General features: G+C 41.6%; 3 protein-coding genes across 10 annotated transcripts in view; 2 read left to right on the top strand and 1 right to left on the bottom strand.

Annotated features, from left to right (window-relative positions):
* The window catches only part of LOC119012612 (protein eva-1 homolog A), a 79,467-nt gene extending 70,639 nt beyond the window's left edge, over positions 1-8,828 (top strand). For all 8 annotated transcript variants that reach the window (XM_037086602.1, XM_037086599.1, XM_037086598.1 and 5 more), the window contains 3 exons: positions 1,438-1,572; positions 5,529-5,696; positions 6,764-8,828. In XM_037086602.1, the coding sequence (XP_036942497.1) occupies positions 1,438-1,572; positions 5,529-5,696; positions 6,764-7,143 (683 nt within the window). In that variant the 3' untranslated portion in view covers positions 7,144-8,828. The remainder of the gene's footprint in view (positions 1-1,437; positions 1,573-5,528; positions 5,697-6,763) is intronic.
* Positions 8,829-9,433: 605 nt separating this feature from the next.
* On the top strand, positions 9,434-14,627 carry efhc1 (EF-hand domain (C-terminal) containing 1). Its single transcript, XM_037085945.1, has 10 exons — positions 9,434-9,664; positions 11,291-11,512; positions 11,611-11,898; positions 12,009-12,158; positions 12,689-12,881; positions 13,201-13,427; positions 13,562-13,702; positions 13,927-14,140; positions 14,226-14,378; positions 14,530-14,627. The coding sequence occupies exons 1-10, from the start codon at positions 9,599-9,601 to the stop codon at positions 14,556-14,558; spliced, it is 1,683 nt and encodes a 560-aa protein (XP_036941840.1). The 5' UTR covers positions 9,434-9,598; the 3' UTR covers positions 14,559-14,627.
* A 182-nt stretch (positions 14,628-14,809) lies between these two features.
* tram2 (translocation associated membrane protein 2) lies at positions 14,810-24,715 on the bottom strand. The gene is made up of 11 exons (XM_037085946.1): positions 24,473-24,715; positions 21,543-21,606; positions 21,190-21,299; positions 20,079-20,195; positions 19,874-19,932; positions 18,167-18,251; positions 17,879-17,949; positions 17,676-17,780; positions 17,441-17,584; positions 16,985-17,142; positions 14,810-16,171 (listed from the first exon to the last, which is right to left on the bottom strand). Exons 1-11 carry the CDS (start codon positions 24,590-24,592, stop codon positions 16,095-16,097), a joined length of 1,110 nt encoding a protein of 369 aa, XP_036941841.1. The 5' UTR covers positions 24,593-24,715; the 3' UTR covers positions 14,810-16,094.
* Positions 24,716-24,843: the final 128 nt, after the last annotated feature.

Genomic DNA, 24,843 nt, shown 5'->3' with positions numbered 1-24,843 from the left:
CCCATATTTACTGCTGTTTGTTATGTGTCAGTCTAAAAGTAAAAACTGCATATTTTAAAATAATCTGTACCCTAGGTGTAAGCAGTTAAATGTTCCTGCTCAGTCTTGTGCTCATTGCTTACAATTGGAAAAATCTTGTAATGTGTCCAGGGTATAAACAGTGGAGCGGAGCTTTGTGGGGTCTGCTCTGCTCCTTCCTGCACTTTGATTGACTCTTGGGCCGTGGCCAAAATCCGTCTCTGGAAATTTGATCAGCGTGTTTATTCATCGGCCTTTAAACAAATGGTCCATTTTTACCCTAAATCACATGTCGCAGTTCCACTATTAGTGCTACTCATGTCAGCAAAAACCCGGCAGCTGATTATTCGTCATTGCCCGTTTGTTTGTGCCGAGCAGTGAAAATGCACGAATGGCAAACGGTCAGACTGACAGAAAGCTGGATGGCCGGTCATCTGTCGAGCTGTAAATCACCGCTGATCAACACGGTGACCGGAGCGTGGCCCGTCCTCCAGAAACCACATGTGAGCGGGCAGGAATGTATAGCCCACTGCTCTGTGGGTTTGTGTCTGGGGGAAAGAGTGCAGACTCCCTGACTCACAGGACACTGTGAGGTGGGGGGATGTGATGGGGGTGAGGAGGAGGAAGAGGAGGAGGAGGAGGGGGCAGCATAACTTTCGGGAATCAGAGTGCAAGTTCAGGAGGAGTGTGTGAATCACTGCCATCGTGCCATTTACAACTGCTGCTTACTCTCCCAGCACAATATACTCTCAGTTTAGCTACTTTCACTCCCATTACCAAGGAGGTTATATTTTTACCCTATTATATTTTTACCTTTTGTTTGGTTGGTTGGTTTGTCAGCAGGATTCCACAAAACTTGGATGGAGGATGAGTCTTGACCCAGACTAGACCCCATTAACTTTTGGTGCAGATCCAGTTAAAGGGACAGATCCAGGATTTTTTTATTACCGTCTTTAACATTGTGAGATGGGATGTTTTTGCTATATAAGGCACCTTTAGCAGCTAAAGTGCCGGATATTTACATCAGGAGTTTGTGGTGGTGGCCGAAGACAGAAACTGAATAAAGGCAAGAAACTCGACTGAACACTGATGTTCAACACGCATGTGTGTGTATGTGTGTGTGTGTTTGTTTGTGTTTGTATTTGCCATATCAGCTTAAAAGGTGTTAATAATTAATATCAGTTATAAACCCTTACCCACACTCAAGTGGCCAAAAAAAACCATTGGGAAATGTCATGTTTTCAAGAACACATACAAAAGAATATGATATTTATTTTTCTTTACATACTGATTATATAGATACATCTGTGATAAATGAGCATTAATTCAAATTTTCAAATCAAACTTTATCTAATTATCCTCTCTTTCGTTCTCTGATTCCCCCCCTCCCTTTGCTCTACCTATCCTTTTTCTTTGAAGTCCCAAAGAAGTTGCTCCAGGAGCAGGGACCCAGACCGCCGGTGTACTCCCCTCCACCCAGCGCCCATGACCCCAACATAGTGGGAGACAGCCCTCCAGAGGGGAGCTCAGTCAAAAGGCCCGACACTGTTCCAGGTGAGGATATAAGCTTATTTCACTCTCACACACACACTGACACACACTCACAGCCTCCCACGGAGAGCAGTTAACACTAAACAGTCCCGAGGCCTCCCAGGCATCAAGAGAAACAGTAACTTAGGTCTCAAGTCGGGGCATATATGTATGTATATAAAGTCACATGGGTTCAACTGTTTCCACATGTGTCCGAGGAGAGCCATCGGTTCGGACCATTTATGATCACTGGTCCTAAAAACACACTGCTTCCCAAGAGCCAATGATTGCACTTAGACGTGACCACAGTCTAAATCAGCCTATTCTCCCATAAAGAGAAAGAGAGAGAAGACAGAACGAGAACAATCAAATGAAAGAGAGAAAATAAAGGAGACGCCAGCAAGGAAGGAAGCTTAAACAAAGCTTTATTCATGAGGGATGGTGGCGTGCGTCCAGCACACCAAGTCCTCTGCTCAGCTACCGGCACTGTACTAATTAGGAGGATAGAGGAATAAATGAGGAGTTAAGAGAGGACAGGAGATATGTGCTGTCGTACTGACAGTTCCCAACGCATGACTGACTTCACTTCCTCGCACCGGCATCAAATGCTTGGCTCACCGAGAAAAACCTGTTTCCATCTCTGATGCACTGATAGGGGACAAAACTACATGAAGAGGCGACATGAGGAAAAATATGAAGGCGGAACAAGAAACTTTTTACTGTAAATATGTGATTTTGTCAGATCATTTGTCTCCTTTCACCTTGTCTTTGTTTATTTTCAAACAAGCCAAGGGATGGATGTGAAGAAACACATGTGATCCTTCTGCTTGACCAACATCTGTTTTCTAAACAGCTGGATGATTTTCCCAGGAATAGTTTGACTGTGCATCTTCATATCTGCGCAATACATGCTATAATCAACAGCCAGTTAGCTTAGCACAAAGATTTGATAGAGGAGAATACAGCAACCCCAGTCAACGAAAGATATGTGTAGAACTATTTCTCGGCCGGGTGCAGCGACTCTTCAAAGTGACTGCATGCAGCCAAGAAATAGTCCAGGACACAACTCCCCATTAATATCATAACTTATCATTTTAAACAACCAACAGCATTTAGCCTTGCATGGTAATTAGTGAGCTTTTTTTAAGGCTAACTGTTTCCTCGTACTTCCAGTCTTTATGCTAAGCTAAGCTAACTGGCTGCTGGCTCAGAGCTTCGTCTTAATCTCTCATCCATCTCTAAGCAGGAAACAAATGAGCATATTTCCAAAATGGGGTCATCCAAAGGCCAAGAGACAGTTAGGGAACTAGTTTTTGGGCGGATGCAGTGACTCGCTGTAGACTTGTTAACACCATTAGGTTGCTTGGCAACCAGCAAAGACTCCACAAAGTCACCACTCCCTGCTAAAAAGTAGCCCAGTTTAAAACTTGCCTAGCATATTATTCAGAGCTGTTCCCTTTCTACATAGCCAGGCTAACTGTTTCCTCCTACTTGCAGTCTTTATGCTAAGCTAATCAAACCAAACTGATTGCTGGCTCCAGCTTTGTCTTTATCTTAGTTAGTTAAGCATAGTTCCAAAATGTTGTTATCCAAAGGCTGATGCTGGCTTTCTTTAAACTAACTTGCCCTCACATATGCTCTACGTTCTCGATTCTTTATCCCTGTCTTTTCACTTATCTGTCATGCGTTTCTTGATGTATTTATGAATTATTTGAGTCCAAAGCTTCATGGCTTTGTTGGAAGTATCACTGTATCACGTGAATTTCCTAGTCGCCTGACTTATGTGCATCTTGAAAAACTTTTCGGATCTCGTGTAGACTTTAGAATAAAACTTTATGAATTCCAACACTACTTGGCAGGGCAAGATCATTTTGTAGGAGCTGACCCACCCGTTAGAAAGGTTAAAGAGGTTAAAGTCAGAAACCACAAAATTCCTTTTTCTTTTTATTGTCTCCATCTTTGGTCCAAATTGCTTGTTGCTGTGGCGTGTGACTGTTTCTCCCAGTGATTATTTGGCCACTACGATGTAGTCTTTTTCCTGGAATTTTTCTCTCGGTGAACTCCTGTTTTATTGGCTCTTCAGCCATGATGTACTGTACTGAATATTCCCAGTCAGTTTACTACCCAGTCCACTTATGTGTCTTCTAAACACACCTCTGTTGCTGGTGCTGAAAACATACAATACTGAACACACTGTACGACACGGGTCATTTGTGTCATAATATTTTTAAAACATCTTTTTAAGTAAATGATGAAGAAATTGGATAATAAATAATCATTTCACCTGAATTCATGATTTTGAATTCTTTAATCAAAAGAGCAATTACTGCATCTTCCATCATTACGTATTTTGTGCTTTCTCTCGCTGTTTTCTGTTGATGATTTGTCTGCCTATTTTTACTCGTGTTCGACAGAGGGATTGTGGCCCATTGGTTGAATGTTAGCTGATGTGTGCGTCACAACAGTGGGTCCAGGTGGAAACACTTACCTCCTCAGTGAGCAATTCCTGTCTAAACTGCATTTATCAGATAAAGAGAAGCCTGACGCACCTTAGAGCCTCTGCAATTAGAGGTCACCGGTGTGGGTGACAGATCACCGGAAAAAAATCAAGCATGTAAATATGACTATGCACACAGGACTGAATGCTCTTGTTTGTTTCGACAGTCTTATCATAAGGGTTGTTTTTTCAGTGATGCAACGCTTATTCTTGGAGTTAAGGTTACTCTAACCCACCTAAACCCGCTTCAGGTTAACCAGATGAGACTGTGCTCAGAAAATGAGTATCTGACTAATCAAATCACTCTGTTCTCTGACCTCAACTCCCCCGTTCTGCCTATACACAACACAAGCCAGCAAGTAAACACTGAAAGAATCTGTGGTGAAAATCCAGAGGAGGAAACAGTCGCTCCCGTCTATAAATAGATCTTTTTTCTGAGATTTCCAGCTTTTGAAATGTTGCCAGAGTGCAAACTTTTCCCATGTGGCTCTCTGTTTCTTAACGACCTGAGTCAGAGCAAGTTTGACAGAAGCGGATGTTGTGTTATCTTCTGAATCACACAACTCTCTGCGAACATGTGTGTGTCTTTATGAGTGATGCATCTTTTATCAGAAGCCTATCTCCTAAAAAACGAAAAACCACAGAGAGACTGCAGATGACTCAGTGGTCTGAATGTTGTAGTCACAATGCCTCAGAGACAATACGCTCTTTTTTTTACTGTAAATGACCGAAATAGCGCCGTCATAGTCTGACTGTACATGCGGTAACGAACCCACTCCTGTGTGTCATTGAACGTGGGCCCACAGATGTTGATCTTCCGGATGTATCCACGTTCTACATTGATCGTTTTAAACCTTCTGGTTTTGGGGTTGTTTTCAGAGGCCTGCAGCCAAACAGTTTAATTTATCCTCCAGTTTTTTGTTTTTTTTTCTGGTAAACCTGCTTCAAATCAAACCTTGTTGCACAACAATTTCAATCTTAAATGTTTTTCGTTGCAACAAGCTTTGACCTTCCATCCCAGCACAACATTACCCCCTACATCGATCTGACTTTGGTGGAGAGTATGGAGGCCTATTAGGGGCTTTATTAAAATGCAAAATGTAATGTAATGTTAAAACCTAATGCCACTGTGAGATTACATTTTCATCATCAAGTTTATGTTATCATTTTTCCAAATGTCAATGGAACGCCCATAGGAAGCAATGAAAGTGAAAATGGATTATTGCATTTTCATTTTGGAAAATATGGAAAGTTCTTGAAAATGAAAATGTAATTCCACAATTAGAATTGTCCACATGTGTTATTTGAGTAAAAGTGAAAATGCATTTGCCATTTGTTTTTGCATTTCCATGTCCTCATATGGGTGATCCATAGAAAACTATAATGCCGTTGTGGAATTACTTTTTTATTTTCAAGTTTACATTGTCATTTTAAAGGTCATACTGTAAAAAAAAAAACGTTCCTGCTCTGTCTCCTTTTGCAGATAGGAAGAAGATCAGGGAGACGAACCCCAACGAGGAGAAGTTTTCCGAACCCGGAGGAGGAGAAAGTCCGCTTCAGCCTCCAGACATGAATCCCATCATCAACTCCACCTCTAGCCCCAACATGGCCCTCATCAGCAACGCGCTGGCGGCCTACACTTATATATCAGGCAAGGCAACGGTCATAAAATCTTGTGTTCCGTGTTACATTATGGGCTCGGATCTTAATCTTCAAGTGCTGTATCTGATTACTTCTCGGGAGAGTGATATAAGTAACACTGAGATCCGAGAGTGCAGTTTCATGTGTGCTACTTGTGTGTGGCGCGTTATCTTTTGGGGTAATATCCCCCATTTCCTTTTTCCTGAGACTGAAAGGTGGGTTAATGTGGGCCAGAGGAATGCAGATGTTATGCAGAGATAAACTACATACACACCTTACACACACACACACACACACACACACACACACACACACTGTCAGTCACCTGCTTCAACAGACACTGCTAGAACAGACACTGCTATAGTTTGTTTGGATACTTCCCATTTTATTATGAGGCCATTCTGTGACTCAAATAAACAGTTTATATATAATGAAATGCAGGCACACAGTCAAATAAACATACAGTCCATATGCTGAAACCATGTAGGGTCGGCTAAGAGAGCTTTAAACGTGTTTGAAAAGTTTTCTCACTTTAGAAAGCTGCAATAAAACTTAACAACCTGCTTTAATAGAATGCATTTTATTGAGGGAATATTACACCAATCACAATAATGTATGACCTTTAAGTGTTTTATTAAAAAAAGAAAACTTTAACTGGACATTTTGAAAACGTGTTACTAATAGTTACACTTTATTACGCTTTGCATTTGGAACAACTGTCTGTCCGCCCAATATGAAAATATGCATTTTTCCTCTTCCCTTCATTGCTATGTTTAGAAGTTTTAAATCTGTGTTGAACTGTCCCTTTAACTAACATTAACAATGTCTAAAAAAGACCTTTCTGAAGGGGGTTAGCAGAATTTGTGAGACATTTCCAGGAGACCAAGCTAAGGAAATGAGTAATATATGAGTTGTGAGTCTGCAGCCAGTGCTCATGACCGTCTGTGAGCCAGCATGCAAAAATATTTCTTAACAACGCAGCTGAACAGGTCAGAGGGAAACAAAAGAGATCCAGCAGCAGTCACAAAGATCCAATTAAAAGTTTGACGTGTTTTCTGTCTTCCTCGCCCATAACAGACCACCCGGAGAGGGCAGCGCTCTTCTTCGTCTGCGGCGTGTGTTTGGGCCTCTTCCTCACGCTCTTCGCCCTGGTGATCCAGATCTCCTGTCGCACCGACTGCCAGCCCCGTCAGCGACCTCCCGCCAAGAAACGCGCGCGCCCCGCCGACTCGTCCTCCGACTCCAGCGACTCGGACTCGGACTGGGACACCACCTCGGACCTGTCGGCTCGGCGGCACCGGCGATTCGAGCGCACGCTCAACATGAACGTGTTCACGTCGGCGGAGGAGCTGGAGAGAGCGCAGAGGCTCGAGGAGAGGGAGCGGATCATCCGAGAGATATGGATGAACGGGCAGCCTGACATCCCTGGGACGCGGAGCCTCAACCGGTATTACTGAGAGGCTTCTTCTCTCGAAACAGCTTACTTGACTTGAACGAAAATTAGGACACACTTGGGTTGTAAAAGGGCAAGAGACGTGACCCTTACGAAGCTTTATAAGCAAGCATGCAAAAGTGACTCGCTCACACTGATGAGGACAGTGGAAGGTATTGCAGACTTTATTGCAGACTTGGGAAGAAAGTCCTCCCTCTCTGTTGGTTTGTATGTTCCTCTGGGTATCATAAGCTGCACCCCCTTCAGTAAGAGAATAAGCTCCCCACTCTGCGTGGTAAGCTCACCTCTTTCTGCCGGAAACGAGGGGTGAAAGGCTACACTGCCTTGCCCGTGACCTCAGCAGGCCTGTTTTGAAGTGGGGATTTATGGGTTTGCTGCCTTAGACACACGCAGGCCTGTCGAGAGTACATGGTGACTGAAGGGCCGAGGCCTCAGAACGTGAGGCAGCTGCGAAAAAAGACTGCGACGCTTGGGGCTTTACGCTCGGCACCCTCCAGTATTCAAGTGTGGACTTCACAGAGGGGCAGCGTAAGGCAGAACGAAGTGTACTCTGGACAATGTAAGACAATCTTTCCACAATCTAACCACGCTGCCTTTTGAACTTCATCCAGAACCAAAAGATTTTTTTTTTTTTGTGGGAATTCATCTCAGCCCTTTATGAAATCTATTTTATAATATTTAATAGTTTATTGATGTTGTGTATTTTTGTTCTCAAGTATGGTTTATTATGAGATATTTTTATACTTGGCGAAGGTTGTCTGGCACCTCAGGGATGCAATCCTATTGTTTCTGTGTTTGGTTGATGTGTTTGCTTCCTAAGAAGGGGATCGGCCCATTTTTAAACAGCTTATGTCAGCATTTAAAGAAAAGAATTAGAAAAAATATTGTATAAATAAAGAGCCTCAAAGAGGTTTTTAGTGATTTAATCTTATTTTTGATACAGTATGTTTAATTCACAGTGCAGTGCCTTTTCTAGCTATTAAGTCACTGTTGTCAAGAGTGCAGCTAGTGTTTAATTTCAATAACTGGTCAGAGGATTTATGAATCGGATAGCCCAAATTTATCTCATCATGTGTGTATTCCCTTTTATCATTACTGTAGCTTTGCTGAGGTGGAGCTTGTGTCACATTTGAATGTCTCTGTCACACGTTGCACTTGCACGGAACCAGAATATGCCAATTTTGTACAAGTGAATTTGCCTTCGAAATGATCTGTCTCTGAAAGAAACCTGCAAAATTCCAGGTCTCATGTTAGCTGTCGCCCCTTTGTCAAAGATACCAGTGCTAAACCAGATGCTTGTGCTCATCGCTGCTCATCTGGAGAAGGAACCAGCACTGATAAGAGGTTCACAGTGGACGTGCAAACTGCCAGTTTAATAAAATAAGCTATTGTCAATCCAGTTCTGTTTGCGCTGCCCTGGATTCAACCATAGAATTTATAACAGTTCTGAGGAACAGCTTGGTATTTTTTTTTTTTTTCCTGACTGAGAGTTTAATTGAGAGTACACAGGACATATTAGGGTCATCCACATAAAGACTGCCACACTATATAGTTTTTATAAAGACAGTTTTTAAATGTGTTTCAATTTGAATGGGATTCAAATGTGCCAATAGCTGGTAAAGTGAGACCAAAATATGACTCCTGTGCTTGGAATAAACTGTGTTTAAAAAAAAAAAAAAAAAGAAATCCAACTCATCCGCTGTCTTGTTTATTCTTGCACATTCGTTTTTTTCCCCCGAAATCGTGTTTTGCATTTAAAATGTCACTTCAAATGTTCACAGCGCCTCTTTTACAGTCCAGATATGCACAGTAATTGCCCTGTACTGTGGAAAAAAGGCACTCCTCTAATCTTATAATGATATAATACTACATTACAGACATATAGAGTAAACACTGTGGAACAAGAACTCATCATGAAGTCATCAATGGGATTGGTTGGTGTTGCTCGCCCCCTGCTGGTGAAGTCGGAGCTCTGCAGTTGGTTTAGTAGAATGTACAGAATAAAATGACGAATGTATATTTGTTAAGTTATTTTTAGGTGTCGCAAATCATTTTCAGATTTCAGATTATAGGTTATTACAGCACTCAACACAGAACGTTTTTAATAATTGCACTAATTATGAAAAACATCTTGATATTAAGGATTATATGCTACTTTAGGTTTTAATGTTTTTTATTTGTTGGTTTTTTTTTGTGGGGGTCAACGTAGATATTATTTCTATGTTTTTCATTCCGAATTTATTTTAGTTTTCAGTTTTCTAATTTTTCTAAACATTTCTCGAAATTGTTGCTCTCGTGCGTCTCCATGGAGACAGTAAACTCACCTCGGGGGAGCTGCTGGAAGCTTTAACGTCCACACGCTAACAAAACCTCATTTCAGCCACATTTTTACGACAATAATACTGTTTAACATCGTATAGAGGTGAGGAAGTAGGCGAACATACTTCAAAAAAAGAGCAATGTCGTGGAACTGGAACAGCCACGGGCTACCATTTTTACCGGGATACTCATTTCGGGATGTAACGGTAAGACTGTCGGTTACTTAAAGTTACAGTAGACATAACTAGCTAGCTTGATTAATTATGTTTATGGGTAACTTAACGGGTTTTTTTCCTAACGTTTGACTAACATTAAGGTGTTTGTGTTTCGCAAGATAAGTCGCTGTTTTCTTTGTGTAATGGAATTCCTGCATTGCTTCAATTTTTATGTTGAATAACTGTCGCCGTTTTAATAAAACGGGATGCTATTAGCTAAAATCACTAACTGTTGTGTTGCCACAGTATCCGTTACTAGCTTGAGACACATACACATACCGGTACTCTGTTGAAGATTGCACAGTGATGGAAAGTAACTACCTGCTAAAGTACTGTAATTAAGTACAATTTTTAGGTACTTGTACTTTACTTACTAGTATTTAATTGTCCTCCTCCTGATACTTCCACGACATTTTGAAGGCAAAAGTAAAGATACTGTTTTAACTGTTAATGGGTAGAGGATCTGATATTAAATGTACTTAAATACTGAATAGTATTCCCACTATACTAACTTTATACTTCAACTCCACGACATTTTGGAGGCACGTATTGTCCTTTTTACTCCTACATTTATTTGACAACTGTAGTTACTAGTTATTTTCGATTTGCACATTGCTTGCTGCATCAGGGCCAAAGCTCCATGACCTTTAGTTTACAACGTAAGTCACTCTGTACTTTGCAGACATGCTTGATGTGTCCAGTGTTGTAAAGAGAACCCGAATTCAACATGGGTAAAAGTAAATATATCATGTTAATATATTGCTTTTTTTAAAAGTGGAAGTCATACAGACAAAGTATCTGATATAAAATTAACCCAAGTACAAGTAAAATGAATTATACATATATTTACATGTATAGTATAATAGTAATATTGTCACATCACACTGTTTATGAATACACTGTTAATATTTGTACATATTATGTATATACAAGTGTATTTCATTTTTTTTTTTACCTTTTTTTTTATCATATTGTTTATTTTTGACTATTATTATTGTTTATTGTTAAATTGAACAGTCCTTTGGCGTTGTGACACACAAATGTCCCTGTTTGCAGGATTAATAAAGGAACTCTGAAGCTATCAAACAGATGTAGCAGAGTTAAAAAAAAAAAAAAAAAAGCTCAATTCTTCCACTCCGAATCAAGTAGAGGAAAATGGAAAAAAAGAAAAAAAAACTTGAGTAAATATACTTTCACCAGTGGCTACATAGGATACAGTCTAGAGTTTACTTGTAATTTTATATTAAGTATTTTTTATTGCTGGAAACATACTTTTGATGATTTTAATATCAGATCCTTTAAGACTTTAACACAAGTACTGTTTATATGGATGACTTTCACTTTTAACAAGGTAACATTTCAAAACAATACCTTTACTCAAGTATGAGTTTTAACAATGTTAATGCGTTGTCATGTTATTCTATCCACCGCTATATCTCATACAACACTCTGTGTAGCGCAGTATCTTGTCCGACAGCAGACACACAGTAATCACCCTTTGAGTATACACACCTGCGTCAGTGTTGCAAATAAATAATAATGATAATAATACATTTCTATTTTTGTTTCGATTTACAAGTGTTAATTTACTCCCTCATCAATAATCTTTCTCTGCAGAAGTCAGCCTTCCATCGTCCACAGACACTGGGCTACAAGAATGGCTATGCTCTGTCCCGTCGCCCCGCTGCAGGCATTGGACAGGATCCCCTTTTATCAGAGCAGCTGATCCAGCAGGAAATCAGTGAATTGTCCCTTCAGACACATGATATGACTTATGGCTCCTATGAGCGGGACCTCCCTAAAGACTTCATCCCAGCTCATGTGGCCCTTGACAAGAAGGTAAAATTGCACCTACAAATGTCCGGAACTGGAAGATTTTTCTTGTCGTCCATCACATTCCTCCTTTGTCTGTTCTTCACCACCCGCATGTCTCGTAGGTGTTGCGCTTCTATGCATACTTTGTGGAAAAAATCCTGTGCTCCCCTGAAGAGGACTGCCGTGTGCGCTCCGTGGTCATTTACTACTACCTTGAGGATGACAGCATTTGCATCATTGAGCCCACAGTGCAGGATTCCGGGATGCTGCAGGGGAAACGGATCAAACGCCAGCGTCTCCCCAAGAATGAACACGGAGACCATCACCTGTGGAAAGACCTGAACCTTGGCATAGACCTGGAGGTGTATGGGGTCAAGTACCACATCACAGATTGTGACGCTTTTACAAAGGTACAACAACACTCACCTGTATTAATGCTCTCACTGAGACAAAAATATACATATTTTATATAGAGTACACCCTATATTGTGGACCTGTTTCTTTCATTGATCATGTATAGGAATTCATGGAGAGTGAGGGAATTGTTCTGAATGATCCCGAGCCTACGCCTGTGGATGCTTACAGCAAACGACGCACTAACCCCCAGCCTTCCTTCACAAAACCCTCCGAATTCAACCACACCCAACAGTTTCTCACCATGGATTGTAAGGTATAGGAAATTCCCTCCCTTCCAAACTCACTGGGTAACCATTGCAAACCCTATCTGGACAGCAGTTAACATTGAAGCAGAGTACAATAATAGCTTCTAACCAAGCTATTTAGAAAGCAACAATGATCTACAATGATGGCATATTGTTCAATTTTTTAAAATATCCCCTCTCAAGAGACTGCAAATACTTTTACGAGTAAAATAATGTATCGTGTGACGATTGATAATTTGTTGTCATTATTCTGCAATCAACATCAAAATGATAAGTTAAAGCAAAATATGTGTTCCCACTTTCAAACCTCTCTCTTGTTTTAATCGTTGTGAGCTTCTGTAATGCCTGCTAGGTCTTGTTATATTAACTTTGATCCATGTCTCAAACTGTACCGTGTTGAATTCGCAGGGCCTTCAAAGTCTTTAAAAAGACCTTTCAATTTGTCATTTAAGAAGGTGTGGGAACCCTCGCGTTCCCTGAGATTTTACATATCAGAATTCCAATTCTAGTTTCAAGCTCATAACCTCTTCTTGGTCAGGTGCTGCGTTTCTTTGCCCTGTGGGACGATGCTGACTCTCTGTATGGGGACACCAGGCCTGTAACCATCCATTATTTCTTGTCGGACGACACAGTAGAGGTCAGAGAGGATCACAAACCCAACAGCGGGCGGGATCCCTTCCCTGTCCTGATGCGCAGACAGAGGCTGCCCAAGAAAATCAAACCAGAGTCTGGTAAGAAGCAGTGGTGGGCTGCTTTTAGCTTCATATATCATTTCATTAGATTTGATACAATGCTTTGGTCATGCTTTTGGTCATATTTTTGTCAGCTATTTTATGTACCACACTACGATTGTATATTACAATAATTTAATGTGATCTATATAGTGTGATTCATACAAAAAGATACAATATAATGTACTTTTATTTCTTGCACCATTACTTGACCTAAAAATTAACATTAACTAAACTAACTAAATGAGACAATAAAAAAGGGATTTAAAAACAAAAGATAAATACTAAGACATGGTATTCGTATTACATTTTTTTCCAGAGACCTTTCCCAGCTGCGTGCTGGAGGTTTCAACACAGGAAGTGGATGAGTACTACTCCCCCAAAGACTTCCAGCTCGGTAAAACGATTACGCTGCTATGTCGTCGCTTCCAGCTGTACGACTGTGATGGCTTCACTAAAGAGTATTACCAGGAGAACCATCCTGACATGGAGATGAAACCAATAGAGGTCCCAAAAAAAACAGACACGTCTCAGGCGACGAAGAAGGTGAGAAACTGAAATGTGTTTGTCATCTTTTCGTCTTTTTTTTTTTTTTTTTTACAAAACATCCGTACTGCCAGAGAGCATGTGACTTAATGTTGTTATAAATAACATTTTTTTGTTTCTTACCGTGTTTACAGGAGGTTCCTCCCTACAATGGTTTTGGTTCACTTGAAGACTCTCTCCAGAACTGTTTGTCTTTAATTCCCCAGCCTCCCAAAAAGAACATACTGAAGATGCTAGAAAACAGCAACAAAGTGCTTCGCTACACTGCCAGGCTGGTGAGAAAAACCTCTGAATGACTGCTGGTTGGTCATACCTATTTGCAAGTCATCAGAATGTCCATAAACAAGGCTGAGTAACCCATTACTAAAAAGAGCCATGCTGCATTCTACATTCTACATTGTAGCCCCAGGTTCAAAACATTGTGAGTAAATAACTACTGACCTGACAAAGAGCTCATTTCTCATCTTATTTAAGCTGAACTGTGTTTCTGACATTTCAGGACTCACAGAATCCAAAGGATGAGGGCAGACCTTTCGTACTGTCCTACTCCCTGTCCGATGACACAATCAGTATTTTTGAAAGGCCCACTCGCAACTCTGGCATCATCAGTGGCAAGTTCCTGGAAAAGACGCGCGTCCCCAAGCCGGGCACTACAGTGGAGAATCCTGAGTTCTACTCACCTGCAGACTTTGCTATTGGAGCCACTGTGGAAGGTAACTTTTTCTTGTTTTAAGTCTTTTATTATGTTATGTCTTTGTTTACAAAAGGAATATTTCTGAATATTTATTTTTCTTTTAGTTTTCAACCACCGCTTTGTGTTGACCGATGCTGACCACTATGTCCTGACGTACCTGGAGTCCATCTCAAGCCAGATCCCTTGTCAGACACTGGAGTCTTTGAGGCAGAAGCTGGGTGTGGAAACATCGAGTAACCAGCCAGTTGACCAAAATGGTAAAAACCAAATTGGGAAAATTCAGGAAAATATGCTTCGCTATAATTGTCTAGCAATACAAGATTTCTTCCAGAAAATATCACTTTTTAGAATTTTGGACAACAATTTATGCACCAATTTTAATGTTTTATTTTTTTCATTCTTTGTCAGGTGATGATGTAGCAGAGCAATCTTCATGATGTCCTGGAAGGCTGGAATGCCCCAGACGTTGTTCACTACCTAATTAAATCTAATTCAAAGCGTTTGCAGAATGTTTCTTGATATAATTAATAAATAAACACTGGAGTTGCTGCAGAAAGGATAGTCTCAAAAATCTGACAGCTTCTGGAAATGTATCAAATACAACCCTGATTAAAAAAAAAAAAGTTGTGTGAAACAAACAGAATATGATAGTTTGCTAATTCTTACAAAACATTACAAAGACAATATATTTAATGTATTACCTCATTTTACTTTATTAAATGTTAATAACTTGATTTTTGTAAACAAAACAAAAAAAACATGCTGATTCTGAATGTCATGCCAGCAACACATTTCAAACAAGTCAGGACAGGGGAGACAAAAGACTGGGATAGTTGTGGAATGCTCCGAAAATAGATAGCTCCGGTTCATTCGTAACATGTGACAGTATCATGATTGGATATTAAAGGGGTGTCCTGGAAAAGGCTCAGTTGTTCCAAAGCAAGGATGGGATGAGGTTCACCACTTTGTGAAACACATGACTGTATGATGGATATAACTACATAGGCTCAGAAACAGTTTGCAAAACAAATGTCGTTTATCAAGGTTTGTTTGTAAATGATTGCATTCTGTGTTCAATTCATGTTTTCCATAGCATCCATGTAAAATCTGCCGCCATTTGTTCGTCTTTACCAATTACAAACATTGAGATTTGTTGTTATGGTGAGCCAGGTGTAGAAAATGAAAACAGAAAATGTAGAATACTTCACAATCAAGTCCCACAATCTATTTCAGGAAAATGCATTATTTAATAAAGTAATTAACAAAACAATTAAAAGAAAAAAACAAAAAACAAACATGGAATGGCATGCGGTAATATCCAACATACATACTTGATGCTTATCTGTTAAGTGACCAGTGACAAATGTTTTTCGACAGACATAAACTGTTGGGGCGAGCTCAGGTGGCCACTCCACTGGTCCCTTCCATGGAGCAGTGAAGGGATGATGTTGAGGCCAGCATACAGTAAGCTCGTATCAAACCATATCATCAGTAACATTCTCTGCTGAAATGGACCAGACAAAAAAAAAACAAAAAAACAAGCAAAGCCGGCTCAATGGGAAGAGCTGAAAAAAAAAAAAAAGCTGTGACATGAGACAACACTGCAACCAATACAGTACTTGTGTATGAGGATATGCATCATCACTGACAGACACAGCAAACGTGTGCTGCATACTGCGTTCACTTTACATTTGAATCATACAATAGTGCTCCTTAGGGTGGGATAGCAGGCTGCGTGGCTGTATAAAAAAAAAATACTGATATGATGAGAGGAGTAAATGTCTGTTGGGCTTGAGGGGTTTTCGTTTTCCAGCATTCAAGCCTAAGTCTGTGGGTGACCGAGTCCCTGGAACGTCTCAGGGCATACTCAACAAGGGGCTTGGTGGCCAGCGGCTGCCAGCTTCCCTGTTGTGGGGGATGAGAAACCTTACCCGGGGCTAAGGCCACTTGTTTGGGGCAGTCAGCGTGCTGTCTTAGGGGGATTTGAGTTTTTTGGTCCGAGGAGAGGCTCCGTTTTCAGCTTTCAGAACTCCGTTTTCATGGTGGCCAACTACAAAGAGAAGAGGTGAGAAGTCAGTAGATGTGCCTTTGACTGTTTAAACATGGATGACATGAGTTTCGTAGATTTGCTTCCTCTGACGATTCTGGCAGGCTATTTAAACTATGATACTGATTGCATAATGTAATGGCTGTAGAATTACGACACTATCCGCGTATAAATTGGTTCCCTATAAACCCTGCCTTTACTTTGCTATTCTGTCTTCAAACAGGCTGGATTTTTTCCAGAAAAATTTAGGTGAATTACAGCACCAAGGAGGTGCGTCATTATTGCACAACCAAAAACATGAAGAGCCATTGTTTTGCCCTGGTTGCTATCCTAGAACAACTGGAATAACTGTGGAAACTCAACACAGCAAAAGGAAAAACAGCTTCACTGATGGAAGAGGCAAACAAGGTGAAGATGGAGACTGACAGAAACCAAGGTACAGGCGTTCACTCCAAAAACACTCTGGAGTTTTGTCAAAGTCTGTTCCCTCTCTGACGTGTTCTACCTTATCACGAGGACACAACATGCTTCAAAACCAGTTTTCCTTCTACTAGATCGGTAAGTTACATAACCTGCCTTTTTAACTGGAAGTTTTCTTTTCATAGGACTGAGATCGAACTTCTCGGTCAAACTTGGGGACTTGCGCTTGTTGTTTGCTCTGGATAGTAGCCAGGCTGCTAGCAAAAGCAAGGAATGATGGGCGAGAGATGGGGACACAACTTTCATTTTTATTGAGGAATTAAGTCACGTTCCTGATGAACGTTGTTCCCTGATGACATCAGTGTGAGACATGTTTGAGCCGGTGTTGGCACTCACGTGAGTCTCTCTTAAGCGGCCGTAGGACTTGCTTTGTGGCAGTCTTCTTGCGCACGGCCTGTTCGTGTCTGAACTCTCTCCAACGCCTCAGCTGGAAGCGGATAAACTTCCAGAGTAGCCAAGATTGTGTCAAACATACCAGGAGTAGAACGGTCATCCTAGAGGGGCACAAAGGTTAGGTGATTAGTGTTATTGTATGTTTAGAGGACAGCGGACCTGATATTCACAACAAGGCAGATCATGGTTTAGTTTGGCCTCGTTGTCCCATTTCCTGTCTGCATCCACTGTGAATCTATCCCTGCCAACATTCGGTGTGAATCTGTGTTGTAAAACCATAAAACATTTAAAAGTCAACACTTTTTTATGGTGTTTTGACCGCACAGTTGTTACCGCGGCCGTAAAAAGTAATACAACAACATGAATCATTATCCACGGATGTTGGACACGGGTCATCACCTTATCAGTACAGTGTTGAAGTTGCCCATCTCCAAGTCCAGCCCCTGGTTCTCTGCACGAGCCAAGCCAAACCCAACGGCCAGGAACATCAGGGTCAGAGTGGCCATCCGTGTAAACACAAAGCTGACTGCCCACATGTCAAACCTGAAGGGCGACACGCAGTCAAAAGATGTAGTCAATAAAAAACAAAAGCTGCCGAGCTGAACAGTTAAAAAACCCGGTTGAGGTTACTCACATTTTCTGATGGTTCTCGTCAGTGAAGTAAAAGAGCCTGGCAATGTGGAAGCCCAGCTCGGACACATACTGCAGAAAGAGGAGTACCAGACCCACACGACTCATACTGGACAAGAAAGAAGGGAGAGGAGTTTCAAAACTTAAACCTCAGAGTGTTTCTGACAAGCTTTGTAAATTTGCAGCTCCCCTCTACTGGACGCTTACTTTAACAAATACGCTGCAGAGATGTGCAGCAGATACAGACAGATGTACTGGAGCTGACGAGAAATCTCCTCCTGGAAAAAAACAAAAACAACAACAACAAAAAACAGCCTTTTATTTACGAAGGTACTCGTCCTCTCAATCTTGGAGTTCTTTTTGCCCTTTCGCACTCTTCAAATAATGTGGAAATAGTGTAAAAGCAGAATATACGTGAGCTGACACAAATACGCTCAAGCTTATCTAGTCACACTCCAGTACTCCCCTCCAGTTCCCAGGGCCTCCTTTACTGACCTTGCGTACTTTCTGGAAGTAGAGCTCTGGCAAGGCGTGGAGCCAGTAGGCCAGCTGAGTGAGGTAGAAAAACTTCACCTGAAACCTGGAGCGAGAGAGAGAAAATTTACAGTGCTGCCACAGTGATACATTCCCAGTTTTGTTTGTCTCTCATGACGATGCAACTGCTCAAAAAACGAACCTCTGGAAAAACCTGGTCCAAACGTAGACAGAGCCGAGTGAAAAGCAAAAAAAAAATGTCTCTGTGCTGAACTGTGTTAAATGGGTTATTTTTAATCCTCCTAACTGAAAATGGAAACCGTGTTTCACATTTACATAAATGTTTCTGAAATCAGCCGGCTGAAGAACCTGACTAAACTCTGTGATTTATGTGAACACAGCTGGTCGGAGCACTTGTTCAGGTTTTGGGCTGTGTGTGTGTGTGTGTGTGTGTGTGTGTGTGTGTGTGTGTGTGTGTGCCAGGTGCACACAGAAGGCTGTTCAGCACTGCACATGTAAGGAAACGATGATAAGCTACAGGCGGTGCACAAAAGATGGATAACCAACCTGCCAAAGCAAACAAGTGGGAGTCCCAAAAGATTTACTGTGTGGCAATTATTTCGTAGACTCATTTTCAACTCTTGGTAACCTAAACCAGCTGCTGCATTATTATAGCACCCTGTGTGAAAATCTGATTATAATGTATTTTGTTTTTCAGTGGATATAAAGCGCATATGTGCATATGCCTAAATCAGTGTGTTTAACGGGGTTCAGCTTCTTAGACATCGAATTCAAGGTAATTTCGAGAACTCTCCAGTCCCAATTCCCTAAAGCTTAAGAACCCAGCGAGGCCTCCTTTGAGACATGGAGCAAGGGTAACTCAGTGATTGGTTTGCCATTTCATGCATTCATGAATATATAGATTGAGTGAATACCACCAACACTGTTACGACTGCTGAGCCCACATAGCTAACGCTTCCAATTCCCTCAAAGTGCTGAGGGTGAGTCAGTTATTATTATTATGATACTTACTTACATTAGCTCCGCCAAAGCACAGGAAGTATCACCCGTAATCGTTTCCCCGGTGACCTCCCCGGGAAATCCATCGATAAATTCATGCACAGTAAATGAAACGCGTCTATTCACGCCTATTTTTAAACACCCTCAAGGCCTTGTTTTACCACCTCCGATTCACAAACTTGTGAATTATAACCATGTTAACTGGAGGGGTTGCGGGAATTAATTAGGGCACACACTTAATTTTTAATCCCGTGGGTTCCTCGCAGTCAAATTCAGCCCTGCAGTAGACAAATTATGTTATCTCCTCAAAAACACTGAGCTCAACAGTGCCTAAGATATCTGTCAACACAGAGCAAAGTGTAGATGGTGTTTCAAGGTACAGAGCTAAAACGATTAGTTGATTCAACGATCAACCAAAATTGAGTCTGCAGACATTTTTCATGTCTTTTTTTTTTTTCCCCAAGTGAAAATGGCAAAAGAATAGCCTGTTGTCAGCCTCTCGCATGTGAACATTTGACACTGTGATACTAAACTTTGGGAAATGTTGAGGGTCCTAACATTAAACTTTGAATGAAGCAAACTGCAGCAGCAGTTCTATCGTTAGGAACGTCTGTGGATACTACTCGTGTTTGCCGTACTCTTCTAGCCACACCACCCAGCTCTACAACTGTCTCACATTGAACAGAGTTCGTTTCATAGCAGTCATACCTGAGGTGTACATGGGGATAGTTCTCCCAAAGGCTGCTGGGATGCAGGAGATATCCCTCCTGGGAAAGGGGAAACAAGAAAAAGTCACTTTAAAATACTGCTCATTCCTGTGTGATAGGATTGAGAAATATATGTGACATTTCCTTAAAACAGGAGGTGGCTTCTCAGTTCAGTGTGAACAAAATACCACAACAATCTCACTCACTGTTATGAGGATGTAAAAACTCCACACACTCGACACCAAGTGAAACACACACAGCTGACCCGACTCATTAAACTTGGTGTTCTTGCTCTTGGAGAGGTGGAGTCGCCGGTTCACTTTCTGCAGCGAGAACAATAAAGAAGAGATCATGTGAGTGCGGCGGGACACAGTCATAATGGGGCGACGTGTCATCGCCGTCTTTGTCATGCACAAGGAAGTGTAACGGTAACACAAATAACTAGGACGAGAAAAGACAGCAGGCGCTATTAATAGCTCCTGCTGAAAACCTTCCTCTGAAGAAGTATTCCTTTCAAGAAGACGTTTTGGAAACCGTGGTGACGGGGCTAAAATAAAACATCCGTCCTGCCCACTGGCCTATTTCTAAACAATGACACAAGCGCTCGTGCTTTTAGATGGATTAAATACTACCCTCTCCTCCCATCTCCATAACTCTGTCCTACTGGGGAACACTCACCGTGCTGCGCTCGTGTTTTCACAATGCTGTGTTTCAAACTCCTCTCTTTAAAAATGTCCTTTTGAGCCCCACAAAGTGCAACTGGGTGGAAACATTTCAAGTATTTTTGTTTATATGTTCATACACTTGAAGATATCATAAACAGTAAAGTCTTTTTGTCACCAAGGAATCAGTTGACATGATGAGACACAGTGGATATTTTATGTTCGTCTAAAGGTTCCTGACCTGGCTGGAAATAAAGGAAAAAATGTTTTATTATTGACGTAATATTACCTGTATATGCACCTGACAATATTAAAAGGGTTATTATGCGAGATTTGGGGTCGGTGGCTCTTCTGGTGAAAGATGGCCGATTGTTGAGCCTCAGCAATTAACCATCTTTCTCCAGAATCAGTTATGCAAATGTAATTTATCTGAAAACGTATTTTGGCAACAGTAGGGTAAGTTTCCGATCTTAAATTGATAATGAATGGAGATTTACTTTACAATGAGTGCATGGGATTCTCCTGGGAAAGTATGGCCTGATAAAACAAAGCGTCACCCTCATTTGATTGTGTGCTCATTGCAGCCGCAGACCACATTCAGGAGGTATAGAGGGACCTTTGTGGCTGTCTGACGCCACAATGACTGTGCACTTACATCCAGGAGATACTCCTGTACCACCGCATGGAGGATGATGGCGATGAAGAAATAGAAGAGGATGGTGGCGGAGTCCTTCCATCCATAATGGTAAAACGTCACCTCTCCCTCTGAGCACACAAAGGAGGAGTTGAACACACACACATGCACACACACACACACACACACATACACAGCAGATGCATACGATCAGTAGGTGTGATAAACATCCTGGAACACTGCAGTCTGAATTCAGTGACATAATGATGCACTGTGCAGGGAGAGCAGTGGCAGAAGTGAAACTGTGAAAAGTACAAACTGTGGGAAGGTCATGAACTGAATTCAGATGATTGTTAATGAGCTGTGCTGCATACCTGCTGATAGTGTGGTGACATTGTACTGAGGCTGAATGAACAGTATGGCCGTCTTGGCTGTTGCCTGGAAAATTAAAACGAGATGGTAATTAGCGACACATTTCAGTGTGCGAATGCAGCTTGAGGAGGTCTGTGACAGGTGTGTGTGTGTGTGTGTGTGTGTGTGTGTGTGTGTGTGTGTAGGGGGACAGAGAGCGAGCGAGGAGGCCATCTTTTTCAGAATACATCATGTTGTTTATCGTGTTGTCAGTCAGTCCTCCCCCGCGGCATCATAATTGCCTGCTGGGAGATGAATTCCTTGAGCAGCACTGCAAAAGAATCTGTGCGGCGTGACGAGGCTTGTATTGACCAGACGGAGCTTCCCAAATTATTTTATGTCAAGCATCCCCACAGAGACACACATTACAACAGTTTCTTTCCAACCTTATATATCTTTTATATCTGCCTGCCTGATCTGCGACTCCTCGTTACAGTGGGACAGTCAAATGGTGATTAAAAGAAAATGTGAAAAAGACACTTCCCTGATTACTGGTTGTATAAAAAGGTACACAAAATAAAAGTGAAATTGCTTCTATCTAAATAACAGTCAAAGTTTCATAAATGACAAAGAAAAGCAGCAAATCCTCATATTTAAGAACCTAAAAACTAATGGATTCATTGACTTGTTGCAGCTCTACGATCCAGGATCTCACAAGAGAGACAACTTAAGGCTGCCACTGTTTTTAAACTGATTAATTAAACTATGTAATATGCAAGAATATGAATTCACACCCAAAAGAACAAATAGGAGCAGCATATCACCAGGGTAACCGCTAACTGCTGCCAAATGCAGCTGCTGTTAGCTAATTAGCCCAATTGGCCGTGCAGCAATCCAGACAGGGAGAACTGGGAAAGTTCTGGTGTTGACACTGCTTTAGGCCTGGATGGCCCAGGGCTAGCTCCTTAGCATGCTAAACATGCTTTGCAACTTAATACATGGATGTCATAATATTAAAACTGTTTTTCCTGCTTTTTTTCTGTGGGGTCAACCAAAATTCTTACATATTGAACCTTTAATCATGGAGCTTCCGCAATGTCGCAAAGTCGAGAAAAATTCTCATCAAAATTTCGAGGTGATGTGAGGAAACTGCTCATTTTGGCCACCCACCAGTCAAAGAAAAAAAAAAAAAATACAAACAAACAAACAAACAAATACATTCAATACAACAAAATAAACAGGAGCTAATTTTTACATTTGAGAAGGTTGAACCAGAAACCAGCTGTTTAATAATTATTCACCCTATTAAAATTGCCAATATTGTTGACAGCTGATTAATATATGAACCAACTACTGGTTTCAACACAACACAAATCAAAGAATTTGCCTGAATTTAACTTTGTGTGTCTCAGATATCTCTCTAATCTGGTTCATCAATGTGTGCCTCCTCGTTTACACTACACAAAATCAGTGAACGAGACTGTTGCATTGATGCCTGTGCATGGATATGCAATAAAAGTCCAAGAAATGTGTCGCATTATTTTGGGGGACCACAATTACTGACAAAACACAAAATGGATTCAAAAACAAACAAACAAACAAAAACAAAAAACAGCATCCCTAACTCGTTTTAAGCAGTTTATGTTCAACCCTTTGCAGGACAGGACAATAAATTGCCAACACTTTGCCTCAAGCAGCCTCATCCTGGTAGATACGGTGTATAACAGCTGAGGAGTCACCCTCACTGAGACCTCTCTAGGGACCCTGTTGGTCCCCTGGCCCCAGTTTGGGCACCACAGTGCATCCAGTCACCGGTCATTCCTTGCGCACCGAGACCATAGGTGGGCTGTCAACGCCACATGTCCAGTTCATGGCCAGCTAACAGCACTGATGAAGCCTACTCTTTTTTTCTCTCCATTTTCTTTTTTCTCCCCCGAAACTAGAAATATGAAGGAAATCCCCTGCTTAGTTTTTACTCGGCCAGCTGTGTGACCACAACCAGGGGTTCCGGATTGAAACTTTGCTATGCGCTGAAGCGGCGGGCAGAAAGTCTGTGCGAACGCAAGGGTGGAAAAGCCATCAACTAATGAGACAGCTAGTTAATTCAGTGGCTGGGTGTCAGTGGTGAAATCCCTTCAGGTCAAAGCAGTCCACAGTTCAGCTGAGCCGACGGCAGCCAGCAGCAAAGGCACAAAGATTGAGACGTGGCAGTTAACTTCGACTGGGCAAGCTAGCGACGGAAAGCCATAAGACTTCCGGCTACGCTTTTCAAAATAAGACCCCATCCCGGTCCGACGTGTGCTAGAGCCCGTCTAAAGCCATGGCGACGCTTTTAATCTGAAGTCTCAAACGCTTCACTTCCTATATTAATCGCGCACACTGTGGCCACTGACAAATCTTGGACTCAAATGTTGACGCGGACTGGAAACTGGAACAGGTCGTTGTCAAGAGGGTAAAAATGTGAATTTTAGGACACGTAAATGTTTCATTGTGGTGTTCTGGAGTAGCTTAATGTGTGTGCGAGTCTTAAGTTGCACTCTGTGGCAAGAAAATCCCCTCCGAATCGAAGTATGCAGCGCAAGACATCGAAAACTTTCTACTTAAATAGCTAAAACTAGCAAGAAACGTGTAACCGCAGAGTTTGATCCCCGCTGCAACTCTCCGGGTCAGTTTTAAATCACAAGTTGCTTCTTTGACTGCGGACAGAGCGACATTCATTGTTCTCAAAACTTATGAAAAACTGCAGCAGGCAGCCACCATATATCCTCGAAAACTGCGGCACAAAGCTCAAACGCAGCCAAACGTTTCCACAAAGCAGGAAGGTGATCGAATACGAATTCAACTTCGCGCCGAGTCACATCTTTTGAGTATGCAGCAGACTTTTTGCCATCTTAAAAAGCAGCTGAGAGAGATGAGTAGGGGGAAGAAAAAGGAGAATCTGAGTTCAGCTCACCTCAAACATCAATCCAATCAGAATGAAAATCACCAGACTGAACACGATGTCGGCGTGGTTTTGAATTAAGAACTCCTGGCTGAAGAAAGGGTAACTCTTGTTTCTTCGGCGGAATGCCATGTCAGCTCAATGCTGTTTTCCCTGCTATTTTATAAATCAGAATTTTTTCTGACTACGAAGTTCAGGAGTTAACTTTCTCACTGACGTGCGCATGCGCGGCCTCTTAAAGGGCGAGTGCCATAAATACCTTCTTCGAGGCCATTTACACAGTCTGGCGTGTATGAACCCGAGGGGATCACGTTTTCTCCAGATTCTCCGCAAACACTCGTTTGACACCATAAAATAAACATATAGATGAAATAATAACAAAA

Source organism: Acanthopagrus latus, chromosome 22 (assembly GCF_904848185.1).
Source record: "Acanthopagrus latus isolate v.2019 chromosome 22, fAcaLat1.1, whole genome shotgun sequence".
In the NCBI taxonomy this organism is placed as follows: domain Eukaryota; kingdom Metazoa; phylum Chordata; class Actinopteri; order Spariformes; family Sparidae; genus Acanthopagrus; species Acanthopagrus latus.
The sequence above is the reverse complement of the archived record's forward strand: the minus strand, read 5'-3'. Positions and strand labels throughout refer to the sequence as shown.

Coding starts and splice junctions, on each gene's coding strand:
- efhc1 (XM_037085945.1), top strand. CDS start 9,599: ATGTCGTGGAACTGGAACAGCCACGGGCTACCATTTTTACCGGGATAC. Junction 11,899..12,008: donor ATTGTGACGCTTTTACAAAG/GTACAACAACAC, acceptor GATCATGTATAG/GAATTCATGGAGAGTGAGGG. Junction 14,141..14,225: donor TATTGGAGCCACTGTGGAAG/GTAACTTTTTCT, acceptor TTTTTCTTTTAG/TTTTCAACCACCGCTTTGTG.
- tram2 (XM_037085946.1), bottom strand. CDS start 24,592: ATGGCATTCCGCCGAAGAAACAAGAGTTACCCTTTCTTCAGCCAGGAG. Junction 17,950..18,166: donor ACTTCCAGAAAGTACGCAAG/GTCAGTAAAGGA, acceptor GTTTTTTTCCAG/GAGGAGATTTCTCGTCAGCT. Junction 16,172..16,984: donor GCCGCTTAAGAGAGACTCAC/GTGAGTGCCAAC, acceptor TTCTCTTTGTAG/TTGGCCACCATGAAAACGGA.